This window comes from Eriocheir sinensis, chromosome 15 (assembly GCF_024679095.1).
Source record: "Eriocheir sinensis breed Jianghai 21 chromosome 15, ASM2467909v1, whole genome shotgun sequence".
NCBI lineage: Eukaryota > Metazoa > Arthropoda > Malacostraca > Decapoda > Varunidae > Eriocheir > Eriocheir sinensis.
This window is the reverse complement of record NC_066523.1, coordinates 4,617,060-4,633,004: the sequence shown is the minus strand read 5'-3', so window position 1 is coordinate 4,633,004 and position 15,945 is coordinate 4,617,060. Positions and strand designations below refer to the sequence as shown.

General features: G+C 40.0%; 1 protein-coding gene across 3 annotated transcripts; it reads right to left on the bottom strand.

Annotated features, from left to right (window-relative positions):
* Nucleotides 1–458: 458 nt before the first annotated feature.
* LOC126998796 (acyl-coenzyme A thioesterase 1-like) lies at nucleotides 459–15,465 on the bottom strand. Of its 3 annotated transcripts, XM_050860844.1 has the most exons (9): nucleotides 15,351–15,465; nucleotides 11,645–11,741; nucleotides 11,130–11,284; nucleotides 10,266–10,422; nucleotides 7,805–7,973; nucleotides 5,335–5,537; nucleotides 1,856–2,044; nucleotides 1,549–1,743; nucleotides 459–1,044 (listed from the first exon to the last, which is right to left on the bottom strand). In XM_050860844.1, exons 2-9 carry the CDS (start codon nucleotides 11,651–11,653, stop codon nucleotides 835–837), a joined length of 1,287 nt encoding a protein of 428 aa, XP_050716801.1. In that variant the 5' UTR covers nucleotides 11,654–11,741; nucleotides 15,351–15,465; the 3' UTR covers nucleotides 459–834. The 3 variants fall into 3 exon arrangements, with proteins under 3 accessions (XP_050716801.1, XP_050716802.1, XP_050716803.1); XM_050860845.1 differs by lacking the exon at nucleotides 11,645–11,741 and having other exon boundaries at nucleotides 15,351–15,431; XM_050860846.1 differs by lacking the exons at nucleotides 5,335–5,537; nucleotides 7,805–7,973.
* Nucleotides 15,466–15,945: the final 480 nt, after the last annotated feature.

The following is a 15,945-nucleotide window of genomic DNA, read 5'->3' as shown; positions in this document are numbered from 1 at the left end:
ATCCTTCACTTTCCACCATCATCTGCTTCTCCATCCTTCATTTTCCATCTTATTTCAACTCTTCACTCATTCCTCCCTCCATTCTTCTTCCATCCTCCTCTTGCATCCGTCCCTCCACCTCCTCTCCACCTCTTGAAAAAGGTAAATGTGATGGGAAAGAACGAGGGAGAGACGAACGGATGAGGGAGGGGAGACACAATGGGCGAGAGGAGGAAAAAAAAGATAAGAAATTGAAGGAGAAGAAAGAAAGAAAGAAAAAAAAGAAAAAAAAACTAACTGCATAGGGAAGTGAGGTTTATAACTGTTGTGGAGAATGGGGGCTACAAGAAGCGGTGGTAGGAGTGGGAGGGGGGGACGGCCGACGAGAATCAGCTGATTGAGAGCGCGATTGATTTAAATATATTGAAGCAAATTTTCGAGTTTGTTGATTAAGTGAGGAAGGGTAGAAAAACGTAAAGTTGGTTAAAGCAAGTTTTCATTCAACACATACACTTTACTTTTAGCTTAATTTTAAGTCTGCAATATTACAATGCTCTCCTTATATAATATGTATATTTTCAGCTCTCGAGCTGCTTATTCCTAAAAAAAAAAACGTATATTATTATTATTATTATTATTATTATTATTATTATTATTATTGTTATTATTATTAACATTAGTAAAATCATTCGTAAAAGTTTTCCCTGTATACAGACAGGAAAATGAAAAGTGTCCATTTTGTAGATATTATGAGACATGATAAGCTGACATCTCATTTGCCATTCCCCAGTGTATACACACTACATTCTGTTTTGATACTTTAAAGCATAAGGCTGGCAAGGTACATTATGAAAGTCACAGCTTTCCTTTATGAACTCCAGAATTCAGAAGGTGCTTCCTAAAGAACCCCAAAGTAGCCTCCCATGCATGTACCTCAGCCTCTAAATGAGGTCTCAGTTTGCCTCCCCACAGAACATTCCGTCCCGCAGATCTGTGGTAAGAGGCCTGGCAGAACGGAAAGAATGGTGGTTCAATGTGATGACCAGCCCCAGGGTACTTGTGAACCTGAACAAAGAAATATCATAAATTGCACTTTTTTTTAATGAAAAACAATAACTTAACTAGAATAATGTCCACATAAGATGATGTACATGTTAACCAATTCATATCTCAAGGACTGAGTTAGGCTTATGTATACTTACACATTACCGTGCATTTATTCACATTTGTAAGTAGAATTGTGACTTCCCATTTGAATTTCATCTACTGTCTTGCTCCATATAAGCATGTCACATCATTCTATTTAAAAGAGACCGCAGGCCTCCGCCAAGAACAAGTCTCATAGGTTTTTTTCTGCTCACCAAAAACCTCGTGGTCTGGGCCATTGGGTACCCATGAGATTTTAGAAGCTTACACACACACACACACACACACACACACACACACACACACACACGTGTGGAAGTGAGGTTTATGACTTGTGGAGAATGGGGGTTATAAACTTTAGCTCTTTTTCAATAATTTTTAGCTCTTTCATATGAAAAAAAAAAAAATATTACAAACACTTACCTTGTAATTTTTTCTACCAGCTTTTTCCAGACGCTCGACTGCTATGTCTGCATACATTTCAGATTTCCAGTTCCTGTCGCCACGAGAAACTAGGAAAAGGAAATCTACATTTGCCTTTTCAATAGGGATGATTGTTTCAGGGTAGTCCAATGGGTTGTTCATAGCTTCATAGCTGTCCATGACACCATTCTTGATCTGTTTATATGATGTGAAATTAATCATTTCCCATAACAAATGACTCAGAAAACACACCTGTGAGGAAATTTCCAAGCACAATTTTTGTAGTAAAAAAATATGTAGTACTTACCTCTACTCTTGCAGTGTCAAATTCTAATCCAGGTATTGCACCGTTATGTAAGTTAAGCTTGGACACCACACTACTGATGCAGCCGTTAATGGAAACAACAGCTGTGACTTCTGGGATAAACGTGGCCATGGACAAAGCCAGGTCTGCCCCTTTGCTCACACCAAGAACACCCAGATTTGGTTTTACAACCTGGAAGAAAAGTATGTGGCTATAATTCATCAACTCCGTTTGCAGTAACCCTGCTAGGTAATTAGTTTTACTGGGTTATGAGAATGCCATAGACAATGTGTTTAGTGCACAAGATGAGTGGATTGAAGTGCAAAGTATGTACACCTTTATTGAATTTAATTAGAGTTTTGTAACATGAATTCCCGCTGGTCTGACCCATGATTTTTATTGTTCACACTAATCTAGTTTTCCTAACTACAGCAGTACCAGCAGGACTGGGACTGACATTTCCCCATGGATTTCCCTGGCTTCAGCCAACCTACTCTTTCCTATATCAAAATTACAGTAGGCTTTTATAACTCGACATGATAGGGGCTTTAGCCCTGCGGAGACAATCAATATTCAGAGTTGTGCAAATTCCCATCCCCCAACTGACATGTGTAATAATTCCAACTTTCAAGATTAAAAATTAGCTAAAGCCCCTTCCCGCTGGAGATGCTTTTAGATGTTGAAAATGAGACACTGATAAATAGTGTAATCACTAAACAATTTAAAATGCGAAAAGTAAAGCTCATAAATACGCATTTAGGTTAGTTACGAGTGCTTCGGCAGACATGTGTGAGACTGAGGGGGCGTAAGGGAGAGAGCGAGGGGTGTGTGGCGGGTACGTGCTCCAACGAGTGTGGGCACGCCCAAGATCTATAGAAAAAGAGGTCAACCCATGGCAGGCCCAAAATTTGTTCCATTTCGCCCATCCTCCCAGCCCTCCCCGTGACGTATACCACAGGGTATAAAAAAGCTGAGCGAGCAGGGAACCTCATCAGTCACACTGTGTTAGTTTAGTTAGCTGGCGGGTAGTTTAGTTAGGTAGCAGGTGCCGTCTATATTAATGTGCACATCACTAAAACTCCTATGCAACTATCACAAAGCTATCTAGGAAGAGCGTAGTAAACATTTTAAGTTTTTCATATTCAAGAAGAGACGCTCTAGCTCAAAGAATAAGAAAGTTATGTTTACTTGAACTTTGGCAAAGTTTGTGCATGTTTTAAGTGTTTTAAAATGGTCTGCTACTCCTATTAATGTGGGGTGCCTCACTTATTACATATGCTACAAGACAGTACTACTTAGAGCATCGCTGTCGGTTAAGTTGGACGTCATGGATGGTCTCGAAGTACCGATTACACTTTCAGCACTGAAAGGGAGGGTCTTTGGCAGCCCTTTTTGTTCTCTATTTAGCTGTACAATGCGGTCCCTCGACAAACGTTTTTCTAACTAGGTGGTATGATAGTAACAGTTCCGAGTTTCATATATATATATATATATATATATATATATATATATATATATATATATATATATATATATATATATATATATATATTTTTTTTTACATTCTCGCCTATAGCGCCTGTAGGCTTTCTTCAGGGGCCAGCCCAAGCCCGTCATGGCGCAGGCAATTAACAAACAAGGCCTTGTAACTAGCGAAAATATGCCCATTGGCCGGGAGGAACGAGGGGGCAAGTTGCGTCAAGATGTCCCAAGGAGTTGTGTGGGGAGTTGCGCGGGAAGGGTGGGCCCTGAGTTCAGATGACCTGCTGGTCATGCAACATTGTGCAACGTTATGCAACAGAGCTAGCAAGTCTTGCCAAGATGGTGCCGAACGCCCCGCTGAATCGGGCTGCGGGGCAGTTCATGCAAACAAAGCAGACATCATTGTTATAAGTGTGGCCAGTGTCACCTATTCTCCATTTTCTTACCCTCTACAAACTTTTTGTTAGACTATGATCGCTCTTTCCGGTAAAGAGTTGCCTGTAAGAGGTGTTTGGGGAATATTGTGAGGGAGATGATGTGAGGGACGTCATTTGTTGGGCTCAGCCCTGTTCTGTTTGGCTCATCTCCTCACACATCATCTCCCTCACAATATTCCCCAAACACCTCTTACAGGCAACTCTTTACCGGAAACAGCGATCATAGTCGAACAGAACATTTGTAGAAGGTAAGAAAATGGAGAAAAGGTGACACTGGCCACACTTATAACAATGATGCCTGTTTTGTTTACATGAACTGCCCCGCAGCCCAATTCAGCGGGGCGTTCGGCACTTGTTAACTCTGTTGCATAACGTTGCACAATGTTGCATGACCAGCGGGTCATCTGAACTCAGGGCCCACCTATTCTACTACTACTACTACTACTACTACTACTACTACTACTACTGGGTATTACTATAATGGATAAGAAAAATGTATATGAAAAAAAGAGAAGAGACAGAAGTAGACGACATAATAAAGGCAATTATAATCAAGCCATGGCATTTGTCAGGACAACAGATAGAAAAAACAAGTGATAGTCTGGGAAATATTATATAATAAGAGCCTACTAACGGTTTCAGGGGCCGTGTCCCCCTGTTTTTCGCAAATAAAACTTTAACAAAGCGTCGGACAAGGATGTTATTTTGGCAGTGGATGTTTGAGACCCCAACCTAATGGGCAAAAATATGATTTGCTGTCACATGTGGATAATGAAGCACTTATAAGAGTAAATTTAGGGTAAACTTGGCTAAAAGTTAAAGGCACTGTGAGCGAGGCCAGCCCTGCCCCGCTCATCTTCTCGTGACGTCGATGTGACGTTTAGCTCTGACATATGAGTAATCATCCATCCAACCAGCAATTATGTCATACTGCTTCACACACACACACACACACACACACACACACCGTAGCAATATTTAATCTACTGTAAATATAGATGTTCCTTATATGGACTATCAGTTGGGGAGAAAAAGTCTTACTCGAAGGAAATTACTTATCCTTTACATGGAAAATGTATGTAAACGAGCAGTAGTTTCTGGTTTCATCCCTTGTCGGTTCACCAACCTCCCCCATACCCAACCTTTCCTTCCTCACACAATCATCCCCACCCAACTACCCAACAACACTTTTGTCATTGGCAGGGCTGGCCTCGCTCACAGTGCCTTTAACTTTTAGCCAAGTTTACCTTAAATTTACTCTTATAAGTGCTTCATTATCCACATGTGACAGCAAATCATATTTTTGCCCATTAGGTTGGGGTCTCAAACATCCACTGCCAGAATAACACTTTAGTGGTTACATGTGCGATGAAGATAAAATGTTCATGGAATGTTTACATTGTAATTGGAAATTTGAGGCACTGGACAAAAATTGATGTAAATATTTGGGAGAGGCCTATGCCCTGCAGTGGAATGATAATGAGGCTCCAAGATTGCCTTGACTCTTGCGAACCTCAGGTTGAGTACCACTGCTGTGAGATAAGTAAAACACTTTAAAGTTACCTTTTCGTGTTCCAGCAGAAACTGTACTGCCTCCTCAAAGTAAGAAATATTTAATTCTTCAAAAGTCTTGGGCAAGTCATCATATCCAAAGTAGGCCAGAGCAAATGAAACAATGCCACGAGATGCAAGCTGAGCTGAACGGTACTCCAGCAAGCCTCCAGCAACGCCAAACAAATCAATGACACCAGGAAATGGACCGTTACCTGAAGTAAGGAAATAAAGAAATATATTTGTATAACTATACAAATAGACAATGGGTGTCGTCATATAACAACATCTGGATCCCTCTGGAACCAGTCATTCCCCTAGATCACTTACTATAGTTCTTTTAGTCTCTAGGCAAAAAGTCTTAAAAGTAGTCTCAAAATCTTACCTAAGGAAGAAAGGATTTTCTTTCTTTCACACATCCAAAACTCGCCAACTACCTAATTCATTGAAGGAGTTATGGGCACAGTTCCACACACATTGCCATTATCATTTTCATTTCCCGTAAACAGAAAGTAAGGAGTCACAATGGTCTCAACTAAAACAGTTCATAATCTTCTGCCGTTACTAGTCCACTTCAAGACGACTGGGCGTCTGGCCAGCTAGCGGTGTGAAAGTTTCGTCGGGTGTTCGAAAGAGTAGTTCTTTTTCTCTGTTGTCAGTGTGTCTGGGAGTGAGTCCAAGTACTTTTGACGTGATAGTTTTGTAACTATAGATTCGTGTCCAAGCACTCTGTTTCGAGACATGATACAAGCGTGTGAGGTGGGCAAGTCTATCTCTCCCTACAACACGCCGCCCCAAACAGGCAGCAGCGTGGCGCGGTGAGTACCTGGCTGCTGCATCACGTAGGATTGCTTGCTGTAATAGCCATGACCTCGGTTTGTGTTTTTTTAGCCCTTCCGCTGCGATTGCAACGGATTTGGCCTTCACTGGTAGCCTGGTAACATACACTCCCAGGTCTTTCTCTGCCTCTTTGGTGGGTAGTGGAGTGTTTCCCATGTGGCATTGGTGCTGGATAACCCCCCAAGGTGCAGGACTTTACATTTTTCTTCATTGAATTGTAGCAGCCACTTTTTGTTCCATTCCTGTAGTGTAGTGATGTCTTCTTGTAGGAAATCCACACTCGAGGGGTTAATGAAGACATGGGAGGATTATTTTGTTGCCTGCTCGGTAAGAGTGGAGTTCAGCCTCACCATTGTCTCTGCAAATGTCTCGGTGTTTTGGCTTTTAGTTACATTTTTTTGAGTGGGTATTCAGTGAGCCCGTGGTCTTGCCACCACAATTTTATGGTGATAGGTTATCATCCTTTTGGTTTAGGTGGGGGTGATGCTAATTTATAAGTACCGTACGTGGTAAATAATTAAGCGGCGAGACTACTGTTTGTACTGCTTTGTTTGGTTAATAACTACGCGATAACGATTCATTTGTCGAGCTGCACGAAAAATATGTGCATGACAGCCATATTTACCGAGCACTGTTGAGTCAGCCCAGTCAATTTACAAACACAGGTAAAGGTTGAGTTGGTGCTTACAATACTGCTGCGCGTGGCCGCGGCGCTCATCTCCATCGCAGTGGCCTTGGAGCCCGAGGTGGGACACAAGGCCAGTGAGACATCCGGGTTGCCATAGTTTACCTGCCCGGGCCGGGATTAGAACCCCGGGTTTGGGATTTTGTAGCTAGGCATGCAAATGACTACACCATGAAGGATGACTTCATTTTTTCTTTTATGGATCTGTCTCTTTATATATCAATATATTTATTTATCTCTTCATTTACTCAATATTTTTTACAATTATCCTGATGCCCCACAAACGTTTGATGAAACTTTTTCATCTTCATCTTCTCGCTCAGACTCTGTGTAGTTCCTTGATGAGCTTGTAAGTGTTCCTCAGAATTATTTAGTAAGACTGTCATATGGTACTGATCTAATGGTTGTTTATGTTTTAATGTCTATATTGATTATTTCTTCCCACTAATTTGGTTAATACTTCTAAGCAAGCCGAAAAGAAATTTTGAAATTTTGTTACCCACTGCAAAACAAAGGCCTTTTCCAATGTTTTCCGCTTCTTTCTTATGTTAGTGTACACCATCCAGTGCCAGCAAATATTCTAATTTCGTCTCTTAATCTGGTCCTGTACCTGCCCTGATTTCTACAATTTCTGAGTTGTCACTGTTAATTTTGTTGTCCATCTGTTATCAATTCTACGCATGAAACGACCTGCCTAAGTCCACCATTTGTTCTCGATAGTCATTTAAATATCTTCAACCTTTGTCTACTTCCACCTTAATATTCATGAAAGTAGGGATGCAACATCTTGGTGGCTGACTATGTTGGTTTGGTTGGGTTTAAGGGCAGATCACCTAGCCTATAGAGTCAATGTGGTCTGAACATCTACTTAAATTTAGTCACCTTCTGGGGCACACCTACTTGCCTTCTATACTGTGACAGAATAAATATAATGATAGCAAATAACAATTGTCTAACCTGGTGGTAGAAACAGGCATCCACGCACGCTTCCATAATGGACTGGGATTCGCTGGACTCCTGGAGCCATGTAGTGCCTTGTGTGGCTGGTTGTTGACAACGGTTCCCTTCTGTTTTCATCCAGTAATTCGTCATGACTTAGATGGCCCTTAAAAGCTGACAGAGTCACCTGAAATATCAAATGATCAATCAGTTGATAAGTTTATCCTATAATTGGTATCTACCAAAAACTTACAAACAGTGGTGCTCCACAGGGCTTACTATTAATCTTTCCACACCAAACTCTTCTATCCACTCCTATGCCATAATGCCAATGACTACTCTGCATTCACTTACAACAGGAGTTATATAACTCAAAGCTGGAAGCTACAGAACAAACAACCTCTACCCTTAACATTTTTTCTGAATGGGGCAGAAGGAAGGTGTCCTTTAAATATTATAAAACCTCAATTGATTTTGCCTGGCAATGGATTGCCATTGGTACAGAGTGTCGTTCAAGAAACAGCGAGGATGGTGTTACTATATGTCTGATTCAGCCTTCCAGCAACTCTTAATGTGTTAAAAAGCTTTGTGAGACTTTACAGGGCTACGTTTACTGGTCTGAACATGCGCAGTTCATGAGAGACCAGTGTTTGTAAACACTTTTGACGATGGGACACCAAATAACATAACACCGGGTGCCTTCAATACCATGGCATGCTCACAAACGAATATGGAATATCAAATTTGAGGCAGTGAATAATAATTTTTTGGGCAAAGTTAAATGATTTTTCTCTTTGATATATTGATTTTTGAGTCTAACATAAAAAAAATAACCTAGTGTTTTAATGTTGATGATCTAAGTATGAAATCTCTTCACCGAAGATATTTCATACCCCGAAGTTTTTTCATACAACACCGGGCACCAGGGCCACGCATGTGCAGTAGGGAGGAGACAACGTTTTTTTTCTGAGAAAAAAACAAACAAAGTAGCGATTATCGATAGTTTGGTTACAAAAGTAACGAAGATACCGATATATATTTAAATAAGTAGCGGATGGCTGATAACCCGATTTTGTTATCAGCGATAAAGTATCGCGATAACTTAATGCGATAACGCATTACGAGAATGATTCTGCACTGTGTGCACACACAGTCCCCTACGCTAGTTGTATGGTCTTGAGACACATATGTCTTGTTAGTCCTTGTGGCACACAGCAGTACAATAAAAAAAAAGATATAATAATAAAAGCTGGGACAAACAATGCACCAAAGTATATACCTGTTCAGGAAATTTTATCACAATGGAAGTTGAAAGATGTTATAGCAAAGGGATTGTTGCCATTCCATGCTGTCACTGGATCAGACACCACATCCTTCTTGTACGACCATACAAAAAGAACAGCATTATCTGTATATCTGGATCACCTTACACTTCTATCCGATTTAGGAAAAGATCCCATAACTAAGGAATCTCTGGCTGAGGTGGAGAGATTTGTATGTTTAGAATATAATGTGCCTGAAGCTATGACAACGGATAAAACAAGAGCCATTCTGTTCACAAAAGCAATAGAACCTTGCCCTACCATACCAAATCCCAGTGAATGTGGATGGCAGCTAGTAAATGGTCAACTAAAACCTGTGCTATTGACCTCTGAACCTGTACCTGAGTCATGTATAAATCTGATAAATTGCGATTGTACTGAGAAGAGTGTCACTCGCAGATGTGGTTGTTGCAAGGCAGAGATGCCATGCACTGGATTGTGTAAATGCTCAGGACAGTGTTTTAATGTTGATAACGATATATGAAGGAAAATTATATCAGCTATTGCAATGAAAAATTATAAGAAAAGTGTATATCATTATTAGGTCCAGTTAATTAGTTTTTACTTGTCAAATTACATTTATAAGGAGCAGATGCTTGTTTGAGTTACTTGTTTTAACATTTGTATACATTGTACTCTCATTACACTTCAATATTAACTGGAATTACTTGCTTTTTTTGCATACATGCATTGCTCCGTCATTGTATTTCATTAAAAATGTTAATTTATATACAGGCCACCGGATGCGAAAAGTTGACCAATTTGATATGGCTCTCACAGGATTAAAAAAAAACAATGTTATCCACCAGATTTGGATTCAGCACCCTCAAATTAGGTAAAAGCAATTGGATAACAAAATCTAGCACTCAAAAATGCCTAGCCCAGTCAACTTTTCCCAAATCGGCCCCAGACTATATAGTGTGTCACTACAACTGTTACACTGTTCCAAATTCTGTATATTAAATTTAACTTTAAGAATTCAAATAGGCATTGTAATCCTAGTTTCATAATGTGTAGTTTAATTTTAAATATGGTTAAAAGAATGAAAATCCACGTGCTCAAGTACGTCAGACCTTGGCAACAGCTGCAAATTCTTTTTCATGCTTATTTTACTGAGGTATTCCAAAGAAATAAATATACAGGGCCTTGCAACTTACCAAATTTGGCTTCACATCTCTTTTAAAGAATCGAGTGTTTTTATGTTTCTGTAACATTGGAGACAGGGAGGCAATGGGACCCATGGGAAACAGTCCCTTGTAAGAACCACCAAGGGACTCCATGGTGTTGACATCCACACGTCCATTATCATCTGCTCTGAAACAAAGAATATGATATTAATACTGCTAATCACGAAGTACAAATGCTAAAGTCTGACGATATTGCTAATGTGTTCCCATTGAATAGTTCGATCAGTGGTAGTCTCTAAATAATGTTACCCATTTTTTACCTCCGCCAACGAAGTTGGAGGAGGTTATATTTTTGGTCCGGTCAGTATATATGTTTATTTGTTTGTTTGTTTGTTCGTTAACAGTCTCCTGTGCACAATTTTGCGGATGTTTCAACCAATTCTTCAGGGAAGCTTCGTGTCCATCCAGAATAGAACCCATCACATTTTTTATGTCAAAGGTCAAAGGTCAAGGTCAAGGTTGCACAAAACGTCAAATTCAAATATTTCTGGCCATAACTTCTGTTCTCGTCATCGTAGAAACTTCAGACTTGGTTCATATTTTAGCTCATGGAAAGACGCACCTTGCGTGGCCTTGCTCTTGACCTTTGACCTTGACTTCGAAAGGCTGGGGCCGACCATTAGGCCCTACCATCAAAAGCCAACCGGCGCCGTAAACGTAAAAAAAAGAAAAAAAGAAAAAAAAGGGAATTACGTTCGTATACATATGTCCTGCATCTTATTGGGGAGTACAAAATACTTTCCAATAATGAGCTTATAAAGAATCCCAGACTACCACAAACGGAGAATCAGGTATTTTAAGAAAAGTAAGCTAAAGTAAAGCCAAGGAACTAACTTGTAATGTGAATATGAAAAGAATGGAGCTCCTCGACCGTCAGTCATCGATGCTTCCAGTGTTATACCTTGTCCAGGTTCAAGGCCATCCACACTAAGACTCACAGCCTCATCATTAAGGCATGATGCTGGTTCCACCACCACCTTCGCTGCCTCCTGGAAAGAGTGACGCATCTTTGAAAGTTAAATAAATCTAATATCAGACTGCACCCTCAAAACCATATAACTATTTGTAGAGTAGTGTTATTCTATTATTCTTTTTTATATTCTGAGAGAGTACAGGAATAACATATCAGAAAGGCGCATATATATATATATATATATATATATATATATATATATATATATATATATATATATATATATATATATATATATATATATATATATATATATATATATATATATATATATATATATATATATATATATATATATATATATATATATATACTCCCCCATACACACACACACACACACCTATTTTTCCAGCTTATCAATTCCTATTTTACTCACGAATGACATGTTGCAGTAGCTTCCTGAGGTCGGATGAGGAACCTGTCTGGGGTCTATTAACAGCCAACCTCAAGGAATTAACATTCTTGTTTTCATTCTGAAAATTTCAAAACTTTAACAATAATTCACTCTCTCCGAACATAACTCCCTTATGTATGCATGTATATTTTCACATGCTGTGGTTATCAAATAACTGAAGAAAAACTGTTACCACAGTTATGCCTTATTAATTCAAAGTGCCTCCCTCAGCTTTGATTCTTTGTTGCAAGGGAATCTATGGTTCTATCTGTGGCTCATCTTGTGTCACAGGAGGATCTGCTGTACTTATTCATAACTGCCTACCAAGTACAAGCAAGATATATATATATATATATATATATATATATATATATATATATATATATATATATATATATATATATATATATATATATATATATATATATATATTTAAATGAACTGTACACTCCCCCTTTAACAGACATTTACAGCCACTTGATAACCATTCACTACCATGTGAAATAATGCTGTAGTCGATGCTCCATCAACACAGATTTCAATCCCCCTGTAGCGTACCTGTACAATAACCATATTAAAAATCGGTCAATCTATATCTCCGACACCCTGTTCCCTCACGGGATCCTACCCGATGGGGGCGGCCATTGCAGAATTGTCTCCAGCTTGGCACTCCCTCCCAGCAAATTCAACCACTCGTTTGCCAACTCTTTTGCTCCAACAGTCATCCACTCCAATGGTCCAATTCACTGGTGGTCTCCCCCGGTATCCTCTCCCTCAATCCTGCCCAAGCATACTTTTCACGGTAAATCTTAAGAATCACCACTCCACCCCCTCCACCACCCCAGCCCCCCCAATCCCCCAAGACAAGCCTGGGGAACTGTGGGGAACCGGGGTATTGGGGGGGGGGGGGAGCCCATATCACTGAAAAATGGCCCTCCAAAATTTCCCTAGAAAAATCCCTAAATCAGGAAAAATTCCCTAGTCTCGAAAGTAAGGAAAATCCCTACCGTATACTCACATGCGTGGGCTAATCGCTAACCAAGCATACCATCGCTAACCACCCCAAAACAGCCCTGAGCCATGACTCAAGGTCATCCGGGACTCGGGCTGAACAGGCCCGGGCTATACCCGGCCCTCAGCACGGCAGCCGTTGGGTTGCGTGTTCTAATAAAAAAAAATAACCACGCGTGGTGGACCTGGTCTCACATGCGTGGGCTAGTCGCTAACCAAGCATACCATCGCTAACCAAGCGTACCATCGCTAACCAAGCGTACCATCGCTAACCAAGCATACCAACGCTAACCAAGCGTACCGTTGCTAACCAAGCGTACCGTCGCTAACCAAGCATACCAACGCTAACCAAGCGTACCGTTGCTAACCAAGCGTACCGTCGCTAACCAAACGTTTGTAGAAAAAAAATATATGAAGACCTAGTGATGCTTCATTCGGTAGGTAATGAATGCGAGCTATTTTGCGGCGGCGGCGTTAGCTCGATTAATCCCTTTAGGGAGCTGTGGTTTTGGTGGTCGTTAGCTCGATTAATCCCTGTAGGGAACAGTGGTTTTGGTGGTGGACGGCCAAATCACTGAAAAATGGGCTTTCAAAATGTCCCTACAAAAATCCCCAAAATCGGGAAAAATCCCTAGTCTCTAAAGAAAGGAAATTCCCTAACGTATACTCTTGTAATCTATTCCTATATAACGTAGTAGCCGCTGCAGCGGGTCTGTTGACGAGTGTAGGGCGTGCAATTGGATGGTCAGCGTAGTTGAACCCCCACCCCACCACCCCAATCGTAGTCGAGCAACTCTTGGGAAATGTCATGTTTCATAATTACATATGGTACAATACTGACGGTTAACCCGTCCACTTCTTGTAAGTTGATGCTAGATAATTTTTACCGAGTAGTTTAAGGTACAAAATAAAACAGATTTGTGACAGCTGTCATCCAGATCGAACTGACACTCCTGCTGTTAACTGAAGCGGGAGTGACCTACCGACTGCTACGTATGACCCTGGCCTCCATTTTACTCAAACTCCACTATAAGTATCGCGCATTGAACAATATCCGTTTGTTTTCTGACACGTGCTTGTCACACCATATGTGACACTTGACACGCCCGTGTCTTTGTTGGACCCGGTACTGGGATAGTAATCGGTCCTTTTGTCAACCTACATGCACACCAATAAAGAGGTTAAATACTCAGTTAACACTTACCGAAAGGTAAAGTAGACGGATATTTTGAGGGAGTGAGTGTCGGGCCTTCCATCCATTATGGCGGCTTGAAAACAACTGACTTCAGGAACCCACCGTTAGGTGCCGCCGCTGATACCCTCGCGTAGTAATATTTTACGAATGTATTAGAAAATACAAATAGCCGCGGCATTAGTTGCTTTAATATAGAGAAAAAAATAACGTAAAACTCTTAAAAGACCGTTTTTTTGTCCGAAATCGTTATAATCCATGCGCATTTTGGATATTACTGACTTAGGAACTAGTTTGTAGGGTGCACTGCAAGGCAGGTATGAGGCTAAGTCTTTGTATAGAGGCGGTTGTGAAACAATAACAATGGACTTAGAAAATCCAAGCCACCTAACTCTATAATTAATGAGGATTGCCCCCCTGGCCCCTCCCCAAGGTAAAACGTATACGAAAATGCATTATAATAATAATTCTTTCACGTGCTAAATTACTACGAATATTGGTTTGGAGTGGTTATTCTTAAGTTTTGCCGAAAACTATACCCTATAAATCTCTCTTGATGTGAAATATAGGAACACAGTCAAATTTGTGTATCCTAATGAACAGAATGTAAAACTAAACAATTAATTAATTTTCTAAAAGGTATCCCCTTCTTTTAGACTAGTAATATTAGACTAGCTTCCCTTTCTTCTGAATTTTTGTAACAAAAGGAACATCTACTTTCGTGAAAAATATATGGAACTAAATATTCAATTAATTTGATAAAATATGTCCTTTCTGTTGAATATTGATATCTGAAACAGTTAAAAACACCAACTTCCTAATAGTTTCAAACTCAAAAGTGTTCACTTATGGATGCATTTCAAAAACTTAAACATGCAGAATGCACAACTGGAGTAGGCCTAGATCTGTATGTATGTCAAAACTGCAAGTCTGATTAGGCATTACCGTATTGCTATTTTTTTGTATTTATAGCAATACTGTAATGCCTAATCAGACTCGCAGTTTTGACCTACATACAGATCTAGGCCTACTCCAGTTGTGCATTCTGCATGTGACCAATTTCTACAAACCCGACATTGGACCCATTTTTCTGACGGTCTGCTATTAGCAAATGGTTGCCCACACACTGAACAAGGTCATTCATCCTCATCAGACGAAGCTGGAGATGGAGTTTTTTTTCTTTGTTGCTGATAATGGATGAGTTGCTGATAATAAATGAGAGCTCTGAGATAATTACACAAGATAACCCTACATGTGGGGTAAAAGGCCTCCCTGTGGGCAACTTACCCCAAAGGCACAGGGGGCCTCTTACCCTGGCAACTCATATATACACAAAATGTCACCATCTTTCCTACAAGTAAGTAGGCAGAGTATAATCACATGCAATATGGTCTAGACATCTTAGAGCAAGTATCCATAGCCATCAGGCTAACTCTACAGTTCTTTGTCGTTAATTAGGTATCATTAAAATCACTGAAAACTTACAAGAAATTAGTCAAAAAGAAGAAATGTCCCCTTGTGGCCAGAGCAACTGTCCATTGTTTACTCCAGTAGTTCCTGTTAGGGGTGGGCAGGTACCGGTACCAGTACCGGTAGTAACGGTACCAGCTAAACGGTACGGTACCGGTACCAGATTGCTCGGTACCGGTACCAGTTGCTCGGATTTATTTATTGGATTTATTGATAATTCTTCATGTCCGATTTTTTTTTTTAGATTGCTAATAAATATTGTTATTGTTATTAGACTATGATCGAGTACATCCATAATAACTATACATGCTATTTTTTTTATCGAAAAAATAAATATTCACTTCATTCAGAGAGAGAGAGAGAGAGAGAGAGAGAGAGAGAGAGAGAGAGAGAGAGAGAGAGATCACCACTTAGTGAGTGGATATCTCGGTGATATGGGTAGTGGGTACTCGATCATAGTCTAATAACAATAACAATATTTATTAGCAACCTAAAAAAGAAAAAGAATCGGACATGAAGAATTATCCAGTAACTCCAATAAATAAATAAAATAATGGAAACGGGAGCTGTGATGGAAACGGAATTAAAGCAGGACAAAATGGTGGGAACT